The sequence below is a fragment of the Pristiophorus japonicus genome, unplaced genomic scaffold, assembly GCF_044704955.1.
Source record: "Pristiophorus japonicus isolate sPriJap1 unplaced genomic scaffold, sPriJap1.hap1 HAP1_SCAFFOLD_118, whole genome shotgun sequence".
Classification (NCBI taxonomy): Eukaryota; Metazoa; Chordata; class Chondrichthyes; family Pristiophoridae; genus Pristiophorus; species Pristiophorus japonicus.
The window spans coordinates 1,353,527-1,372,851 of record NW_027250842.1 but is presented as its reverse complement, the minus strand read 5'-3'; the positions used below and the strand labels follow the sequence as shown (position 1 = coordinate 1,372,851).

The following is a 19,325-nucleotide window of genomic DNA, read 5'->3' as shown; positions in this document are numbered from 1 at the left end:
ATGAAGTCCTTATTACTCGGGGGATCAAGGGGTATGGTGAGAAAGCAGGAAGGGGGTACTGAAGTTTCATGTTCAGCCATGAACTCATTGAATGGTGGTGCAGGCTAGAAGGGCTGAATGGCCTACTCCTGCACCTATTTTCTATGTTTCTATAAAAGCAGGGAAGTCTTGCTCCAGTTATACAGGGTATTGGTGAGGCCACACCTGGAGTACTGCGTGCAGTTTTGCTCTCCGTATTTACGAAAGGAGACACTTGCTTTGGAGGCAGTTCAGAGAAGGTTCACTCGGTTGATTCCGGGGATGAGGGGGTTGACTTATGAGGAAAGGTTGAGGAGGTTGGGCCTCTACTCATTGGAATTCAGAAGAATGAGAGGTGATCTTATGGAAACGTATCAGATTATGAGGGGGCTCGACAAGGTGGATGCAGAGAGGATGTTCCCACTGATGGGGGAGACTAGAACTAGGGGGCATGGTCTTAGAATAAGGGGCCGCCCATTTAAAACTGAGATGAGGAGGAATTTCTTCTCAGAGGGTTGTAAATCTGTGGAATTCTCTGCCCCAGAGAGCTGTGGAGGCTGGGTCATTGAATATATTTAAGGCGGAGATGGACAGATTTTTGAGCGATAAGGGTTACGGGGAGCGGGCGGGGAAGTGGAGCTGAGTCCATGATCGGATCAGCCACGGTCGTATTAAATGGCGGAGCAGGCTCGAGGGGCCGAATGGCCCACTCCTGCTCCTATTATGTTCTTAGTAAATATATTCAGTGACTTGGCCTCCACAGCCTTCTGTGGTCGAGAATTCCACGGGTTCACCGCCCTCCTGAGTGAAAACGTTTCTCCTCCCCCTCGCTCCTGAATTTCCTAACCCCGTATCCTGAGACTGTGTGACCCCTTGTTCTGGACTTCCCAGCCCCGGGGGAAACGCACCCTCCCCACATCCAGTCCGTCCAACCCCCGTCAGAATTTTACACCTTTTCAATGCGATCGCCCCTCATTCTTAACGCGAGTGAATACAGGCCCAGTCGACCCAATCTCTCCTCATTCGAAATAGGAGCAGGAGTGGGCCACTTGGCCCCTCGAGCCTGCTCCGCCATTTAATCCGATCGTGGACTCGGCTCCACTTCCCCGCCCGCTCCCCGTAACCCCTTGCCGTTTTTTAAAAAAAAAAACTTGTCTTTCTGCCGTAAATTTATTCAATTCTCAAAGACTGAGTCTCCACAGCCCTCTGGGGCAGAGACTTCCGAAGATTCATCGCCTCCACCCCTCTCCGAGTGAAGAAAGGAAGGCCCCTGTGGCCGCCTCCTGTTGCTATTTCTTGCGTTGTCATTACTGTGGCCAAGTGCGGTCTTGCAATCAGGCCGTCTGTATTGCCACCTCCCCAGACTCTCTCTTTTTTTTTTCCCCCCCCCCCTCCCAGGGTATAAGGATAATTCAAACTCCCGTTCATTGCAGGAGCACACTTCAGCAAGCGGTTCGGGAAGCAAATGGTACGTTGGCCTTTATTACAGGAGGATTTGACTAAGAGTAAAGACGTCTTACTGCCATTTATACAGGGCCCTGGTGAGACCACACCTGGAGTACTGTGGGCAGTTCTGGTCTCCTGACCGAAGGAAGGATATACTTGCCGTTGAGGGAGTGCAGCGAAGGTTCACCAGACTGATTCCTGGGATGGGGAGGGGTTGTCCCGCGAGGAGAGATTGAGCAGACCCGGGCCGATATTCTCGCGCGTTGAGAAGAATGAGAGGGGATCTGATTGGAACACACTCCATTCTCTCGGGGCTTGACAGGGTAGATACAGGGAGGGTGTTTTTCCCCCTCCGGGGCTGGGGAGTCTAGAACCAGGGGTCTCACAGTCTCAGGATAAGAGCTCAGCCATTTAGGACTGAGGAGGAGAAATTTCTTCAACTCCGAGGGGGGGTGTGAATCTTTGGAGTTCTCTGCCCCAGAGGGCTGTGGAGGCTCGGTCTTTGAGTATATTCAAGGCCGAGATGGCTAGATTTTTTGGATATCCCAGGGATATGGGGATCGGGCGGGGGAAAGTGGGGTTGAGGTCGAAGGTCAGCCGTGATCCTATTCAATGCCGGAGCGGGCTCGAGGGGCCGAATGGCCGACTCCTGCTCCTATTTCTCATGTTCGATGGGTGCTTCAGACTCTCGAAGGGTCTGAATCGCCCCCTAGCCCCCGCCCCCTCCCCTCCAGGTGTGGACCCACGGGGGGGTATCTGCTGCCCCTGGGGGTGGGGAGAGAGTCTGCTCCGACTGAGGGAGTCTGTACCCTCCCCCCCCCCCCCCTCTCAGTGTTGTGTGGGAATCGATGGGTGATGTTGGGAGAGAGGGGGATTTGGGTGGGGGGTGGGAGGAGAGAGTTGAGGGGCTGGAGACACGAGGTGTAGCACACTCTCTCGCACTCACTGCCTCCCTTTCTCCCCTGCACAGTACGTGGTGATCCCAACTCGTCGTTCGACAGCCGAAGCCCTCCAGATCATGATGTCCCACCTCCTGGGAGATGCGGGCAGCCCCTACCTGATCGGAGTGGTGAGTAACCTTCGAACGCTGGCGCTTGTCCCCTTCCCCCCCCCCCCCCCCCTGCCCAACACCCCTCCGAGAACCTGGGACCCCCGGCGCTCGACCCTCCGGCGGGGCTGTTCAGCCAGGTGAGGCCTCGCTCCCTGCCGCACCTCTGTCTGGCTGCTCTCCCCTGCCGGGAGCTGTGGGGAACAGGCTGATCGGAGGGATAACAGCGAACTGCTCCCCAGCAGAGGCGGGGGGGGGGGGTGTGGGGTTCCTCCATCTCTGCCTTCCCCCCCCCCCCCCCCCCCTCAACTCGGAAACCGCCACTCCTCCCTCCCTCCCTCCCCGCCTCACTTGTTTTTTTTTCCCTCCGACCGGCAGATCTCCGACTCCATCCGCCGCTCGCGGCCCAAGTCCTACCTGGCCGAGTTCCGCAGCCTGGAGTACGCGTTGCTGATCTGCTGCTTCGTGGGCGTGATGGGCGGGGCCGCCTTCCTCGCCACCGCCATGTTCATCGAGCGGGACCGCAAGAAGGCGGAGCTGCTGACCCGAGGTAAGGGACCCGCGTCCGAGCGCGCGGGAGCCCGCGGGCGGGCGAGGGAGCAGGGATCGGCGTCCGCCGGCGCCGCCTCCGCAGTCGAATAGCTGGCCGCGCGGACTCTGGGACTCGGCAGCCCGGGGCCGGCGGGCCATGGCGAGGCTGGGAGCGGCGGTCGCGCGAGCTTGTTTTATACCGGCTTTTGGGGGGGGGGGGGGGGGGGCGCGAGTTTAAAACGATCGGGACGCTGGCTGCCGCCAAGACTGAACCGCTGTGCTTTTGATTTCCCTCGTAGGTGAGACAGACTGAAGGCGAGGAGAGAGAGAGAGAGAGAGAGAGGGGCCTTTACAGCCCCCACTGAAGGGGAGCAAGTTTGTTAGCTGGTGTGTGAGAGAGAGAGAAGTGCAGGTGATTAGAGTGGAGTAGTGCGGGGGGCAGTGACAGCAGCGAGCAGTTTGGGGCTCAGTGAACCCCCCACCCCCACCCCCACCCTCGCGTCCGAGCCCCAGGAAACGCCACCCCCCCCCGCGTCCAAGCTCCTTCGGTCCTGAGCCCCAGTAACCATCCCCCCCCCGAACTGACACCATCTCGGCACGACAGGGTGACCAGATGTGTGCAAGAGATGGCCCCTCTTCACCTTACCCCCGTTCCGAGCCCCAGTCTCTCTCTCTCTGTGTGTGTGTGTCTCTCTCTCTGTGTGTGTGTGTGTGTCTCTCTCTCTGTGTGTGTGTGTGTGTCTCTCTCTCTGTGTGTGTGTGTGTGTCTCTCTCTCTGTGTGTGTGTGTGTGTCTCTCTCTCTGTGTGTGTGTGTGTCTCTCTCTCTCTCTGTGTCTCTCTCTCTCTCTCTGTGTGTGTGTCTCTCTCTGTGTGTGTGTCTCTCTCTGTGTGTGTGTGTGTGTCTCTCTGTGTGTGTGTGTGTGTGTCTCTCTCTGTGTGTGTGTGTGTGTGTCTCTCTCTGTGTGTGTGTGTCTCTCTCTGTGTGTGTGTGTGTCTCTCTCTGTGTGTGTGTGTGTCTCTCTGTGTGTGTGTGTCTCTCTGTGTGTGTGTGTCTCTCTGTGTGTGTGTGTCTCTCTCTGTGTGTGTGTCTCTCTCTGTGTGTGTGTGTCTCTCTCTGTGTGTGTGTGTCTCTCTCTGTGTGTGTGTGTCTCTCTCTGTGTGTGTGTGTCTCTCTCTGTGTGTGTGTGTCTCTCTCTGTGTGTGTGTGTCTCTCTCTGTGTGTGTGTGTCTCTCTCTGTGTGTGTGTGTCTCTCTCTGTGTGTGTGTGTCTCTCTCTGTGTGTGTGTGTCTCTCTCTGTGTGTGTGTGTCTCTCTCTGTGTGTGTGTGTCTCTCTCTGTGTGTGTGTCTCTCTCTCTGTGTGTGTGTCTCTCTCTCTGTGTGTGTGTCTCTCTCTCTGTGTGTGTGTGTCTCTCTCTGTGTGTGTGTGTCTCTCTCTGTGTGTGTGTGTCTCTCTCTGTGTGTGTGTGTCTCTCTCTGTGTGTGTGTCTCTCTGTGTGTGTGTGTGTCTCTCTGTGTGTGTGTGTGTCTCTCTGTGTGTGTGTGTCTCTCTGTGTGTGTGTGTCTCTCTGTGTGTGTGTGTCTCTCTGTGTGTGTGTGTGTCTCTCTCTGTGTGTGTGTGTCTCTCTCTGTGTGTGTGTGTCTCTGTGTCCTGAGCCACGCGCGCGGGACCAGGCCCAGGCTCCATCCCCGGCCTAGTGCCTCGGTTCGAGGGGCTTTAATTACCTCTGCCTCCCCCCCCCCTTCGATCCCAGAGCGGAGAACCCCAGCCGGCGCTGCGATCCCTGCTCACGATCCGGTACGCGAGTACCCGCGGCGAGTGGGCGGGTCACTCCCCCTCGAGCGCGCGGGCTGATGGCCGGAGGGAGAGCTTGGTCTCTATCACCACTCCAGCGGGGAGTCTGTGCTGGGGGTGGGGGGGGAGAGGAGCAGGAACACGATCCAGCCAGGGTGACGTGTGCACAGAACGATCCAACGATCCATTCAGCCCATCGATCCTGTGCCGGCTCTGTGACCGAGCGGTCCAATTAATCGCCCCTCAGCCCGGCACGATATTCCAACCCCCCCACCCCCGGGTCAAGTATTGATCCAATTCCCGGTTTGAAGGTCACGAGTGAATCTGCTTCTCCTCCCCAGCCCTTTCAGGCCACGCGTTCCCAATCCCGACAACTCGCTGCGTAACAAAAGCAAACTTCCTCGAGGGGCCGAATGGCCGGCTCCTGCTCCGAATTCTTCTGTTCTCTTAAATCTCCCCTCGACCTTCTCTGCTCCCAGGGAGAACAAACCCAGTTTTCTCCCAGTCCCTCAACCCTCGGGACCATTCTGGTCAAATCTCCCCGATTTTTAGGATCGCATCATTTGAAAACGCAGAAGGACGCCAATCAGCCCTGCGTACTCCTCACAGAAACAGACAATAGGTGCAGGAGCAGGCCATTCGGCCCTTCGAGCCTGCACCGCCATTCAATATGATCAATGGGTGATCATTCAACTTCAGTACCCCATTTCTGCTTTCTCTCCATACCCCTTGATCCCCCGAGTAGTAAGGACGACATCTAACTCCCTTTTGAATATATTTAGTGAATTGGCCTCAACTACTTTCTGCGGTAGAGAATTCCACAGGTTCACCACTCTCTGGGTGAAGAAGTTTCTCCTCATCTCGGTCCTAAATGGCTTACCCCTTATCCTTAGACTGTGACCCCTGGTTCTGGACTTCCCCCAACATCGGGAATATTCTTCCTGCATCTAACCTGTCTAAACCCGTCAGAATTTTAAACGTTTCTATGAGAACCCCTCTCATTCTTCTAAACTCCAGTGAATACAAGCCCAGTTGATCCAGTCTCTCCTCATATGTCAGTCCTGCCACCCCGGGAATCAGTCTGGTGAACCTTCGCTGCACTCCCTCAATAGCAAGAATGTCCTTCCTCAGGTTACGAGACCAAAACTGTACACAATACTCCAGGTGTGGCCTCACCAAGGCCCTGTACAACTGTAGCAACACCTCCCTGCCCCTGTATTCAAATCCTCTCGCTATGAAGGCCAACATGCCATTTGCTTTCTTAACCACCTGCTGTACCTGCATGCCAACCTTCAATGACTGATGTACCATGACACCCAGGTCTCGTTGCACCTCCCCTTTTCCTAATCTGTCACCATTCAGATAATAGTCTGTCTCTCTGTTTTTGCCCCCAAAGTGGATAACCTCACATTTATCCACATTATACTTCATCTGCCATGTATTTGCCCGTTCCTCCTAACCTGTCCAAGTCGCCCGTGCTTGTTGCTGTAAAAGTGACGATGTAATGTGTACTCTCTCTCTCTCTCTCTCTCTCTCTCTCTCTCTCTCTCTCTCCCCTGATCTAGCCCTGATGGACACCGATGAACAGATTGTCGTGCCCATAGCCGGCAGGTCCCTGAAACTCCCTGTGGCCAGTGTGCTGATCTGAAGCGGGGTGAGATCTTACTTATTCTTCGAGCGAGCGAGCGGGCAGCCCGGAGGAAGGAAGGAAGGAGGCCGAGACAAACCGCCCCCCAGCCCCCTGCCCCACCGACGCACTCTCCCTCCCCCCCAACCCCGCTCCGTATACTCGTGCGGAGGATGGCCTTCGGGGCGAAACGCCGATGCCGTGAGTTGAGGAGGGTTGCAGGCCGAATTTCGGTCATGTTTTCGAAAGGATTGCCCGCCTAGCCTTTGCTTTCTGACGTGATTTCCAAACGAATTGTTTTATCCATTTTTATATAAAGTGTAATCCAAATCTGCTCTGGACGAAATGTGTGGGGGTGTGTGTGTGTGGGGTGTGTGTGTGTGTGGGGTGTGTGTGTGTGGGGTGTGTGTGTGTGTGGGGTGTGTGTGTGTGGGGTGTGTGTGTGTGGGGTGTGTGTGTGTGGGGTGTGTGTGTGTGGGGTGTGTGTGTGTGTGGGGTGTGTGTGTGTGTGGGGTGTGTGTGTGTGTGGGGTGTGTGTGTGTGTGGGGTGTGTGTGTGTGGGGTGTGTGTGTGTGGGGTGTGTGTGTGTGGGGTGTGTGTGTGTGGGGTGTGTGTGTGTGGGGTGTGTGTGTGTGGGGTGTGTGTGTGTGGGGTGTGTGTGTGTGGGGTGTGTGTGTGTGGGGTGTGTGTGTGTGGGGTGTGTGTGTGTGGGGGTGTGTGTGTGTGGGGTGTGTGTGTGTGTGGGGTGTGTGTGTGTGGGGTGTGTGTGTGTGGGGTGTGTGTGTGTGGGGTGTGTGTGTGTGGGGTGTGTGTGTGTGGGGTGTGTGTGTGTGGGGTGTGTGTGTGTGGGGTGTGTGTGTGTGGGGTGTGTGTGTGTGGGGTGTGTGTGTGTGTGGGGTGTGTGTGTGTGGGGTGTGTGTGTGTGGGGTGTGTGTGTGTGGGGTGTGTGTGTGTGGGGTGTGTGTGTGTGTGGGGGGTGTGTGTGTGGGGGGTGGGTGTGTGTGTGGGGGGTGTGTGTGTGGGGGGTGTGTGTGTGGGGGGTGTGTGTGTGTGTGTGGGGGGTGTGTGTGTGTGTGTGTGGGGGGTGTGTGTGTGTGGGGGGTGTGTGTGTGTGGGGGGGTGTGTGTGTGTGGGGTGTGTGTGTGGGGTGTGTGTGTGGGGTGTGTGTGTGGGGTGTGTGTGTGTGGGGTGTGTGTGTGTGGGGGGTGTGTGTGTGGGGGGTGTGTGTGTGGGGGGTGTGTGTGTGGGGGGTGTGTGTGTGGGGGGTGTGTGTGTGGGGGGTGTGTGTGTGGGGGGTGTGTGTGTGGGGGGTGTGTGTGTGGGGGGTGTGTGTGTGGGGGGTGTGTGTGTGGGGGGTGTGTGTGTGGGGGGTGTGTGTGTGGGGGGTGTGTGTGTGGGGGGTGTGTGTGTGGGGGGTGTGTGTGTGGGGGGTGTGTGTGTGGGGGGTGTGTGTGTGGGGGGTGTGTGTGTGGGGGGTGTGTGTGTGGGGGGGGTGTGTGTGTGGGGTGTGTGTGTGTGTGTGTGGGGGGTGTGTGTGTGTGTGTGTGTGGGGTGGGGGTGTGTGTGTGGGGGGAGTGTGTAGGGTGTGTGTGTGGGGTGTGTGTGTGTGGGGGGTGTGTGGGGCAGTTATTTATTTCCGAGGTGCGTGTACAGGGAGAGAGACAAGCTCGTTTGGCGAGAGCACACGGGGTCAGTGAAACACTGCCACGCGTGGCTCTCCTGTAACCCACTCACCCCCCCCTTCCCCAGGCCCCCACTCCGAGGGTTCGTTACCCGATAGAGGTCACGATGGAACTGATTGTATAACACTACGGAGGGGGGAGAGCGAGGGAGGGAGGGAGGGGAGGGCTTTGGTGCTTGGCTGTAGCGGTGGGGGGGGGGGGGGGGGGGGGGTGGGAATCGAGCTCCATTTTAAACTACGGGGGGGGGGGGGGCGGGAAGGGGATTGGTTGGGGCAAGAGCAGACAGCGCCCCCCCCCCCCCCCCCCCCCCAGTGGGACAACACTACCCAAAATGGCTGCCACGCGCTGTGCCCAACTCTTCTCGGCGATGGCGGGTTTGGGGCCTGGAGGGGGAGCTGGCTGGGACATTGTCTTTCCCCCCCGTCCCCCTGTTTCCCCCCCCCCTCCACCCACTCCTCCTCGCGCCAACTGCCCCTTTTCCCGTCAGACCGAGCTATTTGACTGTGGCAGGCATCGCGGCAGAGCTGAATCCTGTCCTGGCCTGTCACGTGGAGGAATGGGGTTTGGTAGGAGGGGGGGGGCCTGATCCCACGGTAACACGCCACTGGGGGAGGGAGGGAGGGAGGGAGGGAGGGGTATCGCCCAATGGGTGTAAAACGAGATGTATGGAAACAATCCTGTGACACACACCGTGGCTCAATGTACACAGACGCCTGTTTTATACTGCACAATAAAGGTTCGATGTTCACACCCCGCCTCTGTGTCTCTGTGTCTCTGTGTCTCTGTGTCTCTGTCTCTGTCCGTCCCCCTCTCTGTCTGTCTGTCTGTCTGTCTCTCTCTCTCTCTCTCTCTCCCCCCCCGTTACTCCACCTATGGAGATGGTTCCCAGGCCGGGCCTACCTGGGGAGGCCTCTGAAAGGGAACTCCTTGATGTAAGGACTGAGAGATCCCGGGTAAGGGGGTTCTGTCTGGGGCCCCCCCAAGGGTCCCACCATGTCGACAACCTCGCTGTCATATTTGACCCTGAAATGACCAGCTGACCACAGCAGAACTAAGACCGTCTGTTTCCCCCTCTGTAACATCGTACAACTCCGCCCCCCCCCCCCCCCCCCTTGCCTCAGCTCATCCGCTGCAGAAGCCCTCATCCCTGCCTCTGTCCCCTCCAGATTTGACTATTCCAACGCACTCCTGGCCGGCCTCTCACATTCTACCCGATGCAAACTCGAGCTGATCCAAAACTCGGCTGCCCCCGTGTCCTAACTCGCACCGAGTCCCGCTCACCCATCACCCCCTGTGCTCACTGCCCCGTGTCCTAACTCACACCCAGTCCCACTCACCCATCACCCCCTGTGCTCACTGACCCCGTGTCCTAACTCACACCCAGTCCCACTCACCCATCACCCCCTGTGCTCACTGCCCCGTGTCCTAACTCGCACCGAGTCCCACTCACCCATCACCCCCTGTGCTCACTGCCCCATGTCCTAACTCATACCCAGTCCCACTCACCCATCACCCCCTGTGCTCACTGCCCCGTGTCCTAACTCACACCCAGTCCCGCTCACCCATCACCCCCTGTGCTCACTGACCCCGTGTCCTAACTCACACCCAGTCCCACTCACCCATCACCCCCTGTGCTCACTGCCCCCGTGTCCTAACTCACACCCAGTCCCACTCACCTATCACCCCCTGTGCTCACTGCCCCGTGTCCTAACTCACACCCAGTCCCACTCACCCATCACCCCCTGTGCTCTCTGACCCCGTGTCCTAACTCGCACCGAGTCCCGCTCACCCATCACCCCCTGTGCTCACTGCCCCCGTGTCCTAACTCACACCCAGTCCCGCTCACCCATCACCCCCTGTGCTCACTGACCCCGTGTCCTAACTCACACCCAGTCCCACTCACCCATCACCCACTGTGCTCACTGCCCCCATGTCCTAACTCACACCAAGTCCCACTCACCCATCACCCCCTGTGCTCACTGCCCCGTGTCCTAACTCACACCCAGTCCCACTCACCCATCACACCCTGTGCTCACTGCCCCCGTGTCCTAACTCACACCAAGTCCCACTCACCCATCACCCCCTGTGCTCACTGCCCCGTGTCCTAACTCACACCCAGTCCCGCTCACCCATCACCCCCTGTGCTCACTGCCCCGTGTCCTAACTCACACCCAGTCCCACTCACCCATCACCCCCTGTGCCCCGTGTCCTAACTCACACCGAGTCCCGCTCACCCATCACCCCCTGTGCTCGCTGACCCACATTGGCTCCTGGTTAAGCAATGCCTCAATTTCAAAATTTTCATCCTTCTTTACAAATCCCTCCATGGCCCTCGCCCCCTCCCTATCTCTGTAACCTCCTCCAGCCCCTACACTCCTCCCTATCTCTGTAACCTCCTACACCCCTCCCTATCTCCGTAACCTCCTCCAGCCCCTACACCCCTCCCTATCTCTGTAACCCCCTCCAGCCCCTACACCCCTCCCTATCTCTGTAACCTCCTACACCCCTCCCTATCTCTGTAACCCCCTCCAGCCCCTACACCCCTCCCTATCTCTGTAACCTCCTCCAGCCCCACAACCCCCCCGAGATGTCTGCACTCCTCTAATTCTGCCCTCCTGACCATCCCCGATTTATAATCGCTCCACCATCGGTGGCTGTAATGTATTTGCTTCATGGGCTCTATTATCAGAATGCACAGCGACACGTTGCTATTAAGAACTAGTTGGTTTATTAAGAGGTTTGACAATCACACGACCCATTACCAGTTCATCCACCAGGCTCACAACCGCCTGCCCCATCGTGGATCACCCGAACCCAACTGGCCGGGGTTTTATTGAGTCTTGTGAACATCACGTGACTAGCTAAGCCCCTCCCACCTCACCAGCTGGACAAACCAGTGAGCATACCCACGGACACATACATTGGTGGCCATGCCTTCTGTTGCCTGGGCCCCAAGCTCTGGAACTCCTCCCTAAACCTCTCCGCCTCTCTACCTCACTCTCCTCCTTCAAGACGCTCCTTAAAACCTCCCTCTGTGACCCAGCTTTTGGTCACCTGTCCCTAATTTCTCCTCGTGGGGCTCGGTGTCAAATTCCTTGTCTCGTGTCACGCTCCTGTGAAGCGCCTCGGGACGTTATAGGTGCTATATAAATGCAAGATCTGGACTGAAAGTTGCCAAGGATTGAGTGGTTTCCTCCTGGGCCCAGGGCGAGGCCTTCGAAGAAAGGCTGTGAGATCGGCCCAGTGCCACCAACGTTCCCAGATTGTTCCGGAGGCCCTCCCAACAATTGCAGATTAATCTTCCCGCGTGGACCCCGGGAGAAGGGGTGGGGGGGAAATTTAAGTGTTGTTCACCACCCACACCCCGAGCATTTTCTTTAATATATTCTCGATTAAAATTAATTGGCCGTGTGGCAAACAAAATGGCCGCTTGTGGCAAACAAAATGGCCGCTTGACCGAACAGGCCAAGAGTGCGGGCAAGGGAATACACAATAAATGGTCGGACACTGAGAGGTGTAGAGGAACAGAGGGGCCTTGGAGAGCAGGTCCACAGATCCCTGAAGGGAGCAGGCCAGGTAGATCAGGTGGTTAAGAAGGCACACTGAATACTTGCCTTTATTGGCTGAGGCATGGAATACAAGAGCAGGGGGGGGTTATGCTTGAACTGTATAAAACACTGGGTTAGGCCACAGCTGGAGTACTGCGTGCAGTTCTGGTCACCACATTACAGGAAAGATATGACCGCACTGGAGAGGGTACAGAGGAGATTTACCAGGATGTTGCACTGCAGAGGGTGCAGAGGAGATTTACCAGGATGTTGCACTGGAGAGGGTACAGAGGAGATTTACCAGGATGTTGCACTGGAGAGAGTACAGAGGAGATTTACCAGGATGTTGCACTGGAGAGGGTACAGAGGAGATTTACCAGGATGTTGCACTGGAGAGGGTACAGAGGAGATTTACCAGGATGTTGCACTGGAGAGGGTACAGAGGAGATTTACCAGGATGTTGCACTGGAGAGGGTACAGAGGAGATTTACCAGGATGTTGCACTGGAGAGGGTACAGAGGAGATTTACCAGGATGTTACACTGGAGAGGGTGCAGAGGAGATTTACCAGGATGTTGCACTGGAGAGGGTGCAGAGGAGATTTACCAGGATGTTGCCGGGACTGGAGAATTTTGGTGACGAGGAAAGATTGGATGGGCTGGGGTTTGTTTTCTTTGGAACAGAGGAGGCCGAGGGGAGACCTGATTGAGGTGTATCAAATGATGAGGGGGCCTGGATAGAGTGGACAGGACGGACCTGTTTCCCTTGGCAGAGGGGTCAACAACCAGGGGGCTTAGAGTTAAAGTAATTGGGGGGGAGGTTTAGAGGGGGTTTGAGGGGAAATGTCTTCACCCAGAGGGCAGTGGGGGTCTGGGGTGGAACTCACGGCCTGAAAGGGGGGTAGAGGCAGAAACCCTCACCACATTTGGATGTGCCCCTGAAGTGCCGTAACCTACAGGGCTACGGACCCAGAGCGGGAGAGTGGGATTAGGCCGGGGTAGCTCTTGGTCGGCCGGGGCGGACACGATGGGCCGAATGGCCTCCCTCCGTGCTGTAAATGTCTCTGATTCTTGTCGACTGTCCAATGGGTGGGGTCGGGACGGGACCTGAGGGTGGGGCCACCAATGGGGGGGGGAGGGGGAGGGGGCGAGGAGAGGGAACGGGGCAGTCGGAAGTGAGGGGTTAACTGGTTAGTATTTGGGGGAGCAGGAATTGGGAGCGGGCTTCGGCCCCCACAGCCCCTGGAGCCTGCTCCGCCATTCAATAAGATCATGGCCGATCTCCATCGAATCCACCTTCCCCCTCCGTTCCCGATATCCCTCAGGATCCTAACATGGGAGGGGGCTGTGGGGGAGGGGAGGGGATACTGGGGCAAAGGGGGCAGGTCCTGTTAACACGCCACTTGCGGAGGGCACACGGGGGAGGGGGGGGTATCGCTCGATGGGTGTAAAACAAGATGTATGTAAACAATCCTGTGACACACACCGTGACTCAATGTACACAGACGCCTGTTTTATACTGCACAATAAAGGTTCGATGTTCACACCCCGCCTTCTGTGTGAGAAGGGGAAATCTGTGGGCCACTTCACCGTCTCTCTGTCTGCCCCGAACCCAAACTCTCTCTCTCTCTCCCCGTCCCCCTCTCTCTCTCTCTCTCTCTCCCCCCCTCTCTCTCTCCCTCTCCCTCTCTCTCTCTCTCTCTCTCTCTTTCCCCCCCCCCCCCCCCCCCCCTCTCTCTCTCTCCACCCCCCGTTGCTCCATGTATGGAGATGGTTCCCAGGCCGGGCCTCCCACATTCTACCCTCCGTAAACTCGAGGTGATCCAAAACTCGGCTGCCCCGTGTCCTAACTCACACCCAGTCCCACTCACCCATCACCCGCTGTGCTCACTGCCCCGTGTCCTAACTCACACCGAGTCCCACTCACCCATCACCCCCTGTGCTCACTGCCCCCGTGTCCTAACTCACACCGAGTCCCGCTCACCCATCACCCCCTGTGCTCACTGCCCCGTGTCCTAACTCACACCGAGTCCCACTCACCCATCACCCCCTGTGCTCACTGCCCCCGTGTCCTAACTCACACCCAGTCCCACTCACCCATCACCCGCTGTGCTCACTGCCCCGTGTCCTAACTCACACCGAGTCCCACTCACCCATCACCCCCTGTGCTCACTGCCCCGTGTCCTAACTCGCACCCAGTCCCGCTCACCCATCACCCCCTGTGCTCACTGCCCCCGTGTCCTAACTCACACCGAGTCCCACTCACCCATCACCCCCTGTGCTCACTGCCCCGTGTCCTAACTCGCACCCAGTCCCGCTCACCCATCACCCCCTGTGCTCACTGCCCCCGTGTCCTAACTCACACCGAGTCCCACTCACCCATCACCCACTGTGCTCACTGACCCCGTGTCCTAACTCACACCCAGTCCCACTCACCCATCACCCCCTGTGCTCACTGACCTACATTTGTTCCCAGTTAAGCAACGCCTCGATTTCAAAATTCTCATCCTTATTTTCAAATCCCTCCATGGCCCTCACCCCTCCCTATCTCTGTAACCTCCTCCAGCCCCTACACCCCTCCCTATCTCTGTCACCCCCTCCAGCCCCTACACCCCACCCTATCTCTGTAACCCCCTCCAGCCCCTACACCCCTCCCTATCTCTGTAACCTCCTCCAGCCCCTACACCCCACCCTATCTCTGTAACCCCCTCCAGCCCCTACACCCCCTCCCTATCTCTGTGACCTCCTCCACCCCCTGCAAGGACAGGGAGCTCACAGACACATCAGCCGTCTTCGGGCCTGCCCGACACGAGGGAGTAACGGCAAGCGCCCTGAGCTCCGGCAACTCGAGCAAAAAGAGCTCTCACCTCGCCCACAGACCCACTCGCAAGGGGCCCCAGTCGGCCAGGATCTCATCAGGCCGGGCTGGAACGAGACTGTCCTTGTGTGCCTGGACTGAGATCCCTGTACTGATCATGGAAACGTAGCACACCCAAAGCAACGCAACTGTAATCCACCCAACAAATGTCAACGTAAAACCCACGTGATGAACTTGATTGCAACTTGCCTGCAACGGGCCATTAGCACAATCTCTGTGTGCGAGGTGGGGGGGAGAATGGAGTCGTCATAGACAACCAGAAACCAGGGGGACCTCCACTGGAAACAAATCTCCCCACCAACCCACCCAAGCTGGAAGCAACCCTCCAATGGTCAACCAGGAAGAGTAAAGCCCAGGTCACTGTCGATGTACAAGCCAATGTGCATTAAAGACTTGGGGGGGTGGGGGGGAGTGATGTCATGTATGTAAACCATGTATATTAACTGTGTAGTCACATAAGGTGTGCCACCAGAGGGCATTGCGGTGGGAGACCTGAGGGTCACCTGCATAGGTGTGCAGGGCCCAGTATAAAAGGCTGTAGTGATACCCGCCTCCTGTATGGCTCAGAGACATGGACCATGTACAGTAGACACCTCCAGTCGCTGGAGAAATACCACCAACGCTGTCTCCGCAAGATCCTGCAAATCCCCCGGGAGGACAGACGCACCAACGTTAGTGTCCTCGACCAGGCCCAACATCCCCAGCATCGAAGCACTGACCACACTCGACCAGCTCCGCTGGGCAGGGCCACATTGTCCCCCAGACACGAGACTCCCCAAAGCGAGCGCTCTACTCGGGAACTCCTTCACGGGCAAACGGGCCAAAGGTGGTGCAGAGGGAAACGTTACAAGGGACCCACCCTCAAAGCCCCTCCCTGATATATAAAGTGCAACATCCCCCACCCACACCTGGGAGTCCCCGGGCCCAAAGACCAGTCCGCCCCTAAGTGGAGGGAGTGCATCCGGGAGGGGGCGCTGAGCGCCTCGAGTCTCGTCGCCGAGAGCGCGCAGAAACCAAGCGCAGGCAGCGTGCGGCAAACCAGTCCCACCCTCCCCTTACCCTCAACGTCTGTCTGTCCCACCTGTGACAGGGACTGTGGCTCCCCGTATTGGGACTGTTCAGCCACCGAAGGACTCGTGCCAAGAGCGGGAGGCAAGTCTTCCGAGGGGCTGATGAAAAGGCTGCCAACCATGCCTGTGCCTTGCTTTGGAGTTACAATAAATGGGAACTAGGGTCACAACAGCTCAAGTACAATACTCGACCTCGTGGAATCATTCATAAGCATGTTGAAGACATCACATCATCGATAGTTTCTTCTGTGAATGGTGATAGGACGACACGGCATGAGATCATCGCTAGGTACTGGCGCAGAGACTGATACAACACATGACCGACGGATGTAATCACGATTATTATGATAATCACCATTCTTTCCGTCAAGACGTACAGCGTGGCCGCAAGCTTTGATTAAAACATTCCCGGTAAAAGCGCAAGACCTCACGTCTGCTGATTGTCACTCACGGCGGCTGCAAATCAAATGATAGAAGTACATAAGTAAGTCACTGTAAGACCGACCCTGGCGAATCCCACAAGGTCATTCCATCGTTTGCGGCACCGTTTGCCCCCAGCGCACCTCGTTGGTCGCCGACGAGACCGCCTCTGCTAATCTCGGTACCATTTCCTCTGGTTGGCCTTCCCCGCGCCCTCCCTGGGTCAAATCGCCCCGGCGTCACTCGGCCTCCTGCGGGAGGGCGGCATTTGCCCCGTCTGAGAACCTCCTGGCTCTTTTGCGCCCTCCAATGTGCTCCTCTCCCGGCTCACTGCGCCCTCCAGCGTCCGTCTCTCTCTCACGGCGTGCTGGTTCGCCGCCTCTCCCTCCGGTGTCGGCCAAATTCGGTCGAGTGTGCGGCCGGTAACGGCTCATTTTTTTTTTTTTTTGTTTTGTTTTTCCCGCCCTGCTGCGAAGCTCGAAAGTCTCCTTCCTCCCAAAGCAGCCGCACCGCGCCCAGACGCGGCTACAGTCCCTCTGAGCTCCCTCCCCCTCTCTCTCTCTCTCTGTCTCCTCTTCTGCGCACCTCCCAGTGACCTCCAGAATCGCGGGAATGGAGCATTGCCATGCCGTGGCTAAGGACGGCCGCGCTTTGCGGCAGCAGGTCAGAAAAATACAACGGCTTTGAGGACGGGCGAGAAGCCGGCGATCTGGAAAACCCGTTTTTTTTTTTAACCGCCCGCGCCGGAAATATCGCCCGTTTCTCGCCGATCTGCACAAAAGTGGAGGGACTAGCCCCTTGGTGTCTCACCATCAGTCTTACCGAGCTTCCCATTCCTGAGCGGGCGAGGACGTCTGATCTCCATGGTCCCTCGATTGCTCCAGGGTGCAAACATCTCTCGACCTCGGTGTTGGATGGAGAAAGAAATAAAGGCTTGCATTTAGATAGCGCCTTTCACGACCACCCAAAGCGCTTCACAGCCAGTGAAGTACTTTTGGAGGGCGGTCACTGTTGTATGGTGGGAAACGCGGCAGCCAATTTGCGCACAGCAAGCTCCCACACACAGCGATGTGATAATGACCCAGATAATCTGTTTTTGTGATGTTGATTGAGGGATAAATATTGGCCCCAGGACACCGGGGAGAACTCCCCCTGCTCTTCTTCCAAATAGTGGCCCCGGGATCTTATACATCCACCTGAGAGGGGCCTCGGTTTAATGTCTCATCCGAAAGACGGCACCTCCAACAGTGCGGCGCTCCCTCAGTACTGCCCCTCCGACAGCGCGAGGCTCCCTCAGTACCGCCCCTCCGACAGTGCGGCACTCCCTCAGTACTGCCCCTCCGACAGTGCGGGGCTCCCTCAGTACTGCCCCTCCGACAGTGCGGTGCTCACTCAGTACTGCCCCTCCGACAGTGCGACGCTCCCTCAGTACTGCCCCTCCGACAGTGCGACGCTCCCTCAGTACTGCCCCTCCGACAGTGCGACGCTCCCTCAGCACTGCCCCTCCGACAGTGCGGCACTCCCTCAGCACCGCCCCTGCGACAGTGCGGCGCTCCCTCAGTACCGCCCCTCCGACAGTGCGGAGCTCCCTCAGTACCGCCCCTCCGACAGTGCGACGCTCCCTCAGTACCGCCCCTCCGACAGTGCGGCGCTGCCTCAGTACTGCCCCTCCGACAGTGCGGCACTCCCTCAGTACTGCCCCTCCGACAGTGCGGCGCTGCCTCAGTACTGCCCCTCCGACAGTGCGGCGCTCCCTCAGTACTGCCCCTCCGACAGTGCGGTGCTCCCTCAGCACCGCCCCTCCGACAGTGCGGCGCTCCCTCAGTACTGCCCCTCCGACAGTGCGGTGCTCCCTCAGCACTGCACTGGGAGTGTCAGCCTGGATTTTGTGCTCAAGGCCTTGGAGTGGGACTTGAACCCAGAACCTTCTGACTCAGAGGCGAGAGAGAGCTACCCCCTGAGACACAGCTGATACATTCTCAAAGACTGAGCCTCCACAGCCCTCTGGGACAGAGAATTCCAAAGATTCACCCCCCTCTGAGTGAAGAAGTTTCTCCTCATCTCCGTCCTAAATGGCCGACCACTTATCCTGAGTCTGTGTGACCCCTGGTTCTGGACTCCCCAGCCCCGGGGGGGGAAACACCCTCCCTGTATCTACCCTGTCAAGCCCCCTCAGAATTTCATGATTCAATGAGATCACCTCTTCTAAACTCCAGAGAGTATCAGCCCCGGTCTACTCAATCTCTCCTCATAGGACAATCCTCCCATCCCAGGAATCAGTCTGGTGAACCTTCGTTGCACTCCCTCTATGGCAAGTATATCCTTCCACAGATTTGAGGTGATTGGTGTCATCACCATCATCATCATAGACAGCCCCTCGGAATCGAGGAAGACTTGCTTCCACTCTTAACATGAGTCCTTAGGTGGCTGAACAGCCCAATACGGGGAACCACAGTCCCTGTCACAGGTGGGACAGACAGACGTTGAGGGAAGGGGAGGGTGGGACTGGTTTGCCGCACGCTCCTTCCGCTGCCTGCGCTTGGTCTCTGCACGCTCTCGGCGACAAGACTCGAGGTGCTCAGCGCCCCCTCCCGGATGCACTCCCTCCACTTAGGGGCGGACTGATCTTTGGGCCCAGGGACTCCCAGGTGTGGGTGGGGATGTTGCACTTTATATCAGGGAGGGCTTTGAGGGTGGTCCCTTGTAACGTTTCCTCTGCCCCACCTTTGGCCCGTTTGCCCGTGAAGGAGTTCCCGAGTAGAGCGCTCGCTTTGGGGAGTCTCGTGTCTGGGGGGGGGGGGACATGCGGACAATGTGGCCCTGCCCAGCGGAGCTGGTCGAGTGTGGTCAGTGCTTCGATGGCTGGGGGATGTCGGGCCTGGTGTAGGGGTGTCTGGTTTACACTCTGATCCTTAAACCTCGGAACTTCTCGTGGAAAAGGACAACACGTGGCACGAACGTTAGGCTTAAGCCAGTGTCCGTTTTATTACACAACAAAAACCGACTAAAAGCGAAATCGAGTGAAGACATACAATCGCCATTCCCGGCTGTGGCTATTGTTGGTTGGTGGTCATTGGTTCCGGGACAGGTGGGTTCTTCGTCTGGGCGTTCTCTGCAGCGCCCGCTCCTTCCGTGTACGTTCCGTCCTTCGGTCTGTTCGTCCTCCCGACCTGTGTCCCTCTGTGCACTTGTCGTTCTACTTCATCTGTGTGCTTCTTCTTCTGTCTGTTCCTGTCCGTCGTCTTCTGCTTCGAGCCGGCATGTT

At 57.5% G+C, this 19,325-nt stretch overlaps 1 protein-coding gene across 3 annotated transcripts in view; it reads left to right on the top strand.

Moving 5' to 3' along the window:
• spns1 (SPNS lysolipid transporter 1, lysophospholipid) overlaps positions 1–6,794 on the top strand; it is a 36,173-nt gene extending 29,379 nt beyond the window's left edge. For 2 of the 3 annotated variants that reach the window (XM_070870189.1, XM_070870191.1), the window contains 3 exons: positions 2,435–2,533; positions 2,891–3,062; positions 6,403–6,794. In XM_070870189.1, coding sequence (XP_070726290.1) covers positions 2,435–2,533; positions 2,891–3,062; positions 6,403–6,485 — 354 coding nt within the window. In that variant the 3' untranslated portion in view covers positions 6,486–6,794. Of the gene's footprint in view, positions 1–2,434; positions 2,534–2,890; positions 3,063–3,342; positions 3,450–6,402 lie in introns of those variants that run through there. The other variant, XM_070870190.1, reaches the window with a different exon arrangement.
• Positions 6,795–19,325: the final 12,531 nt, after the last annotated feature.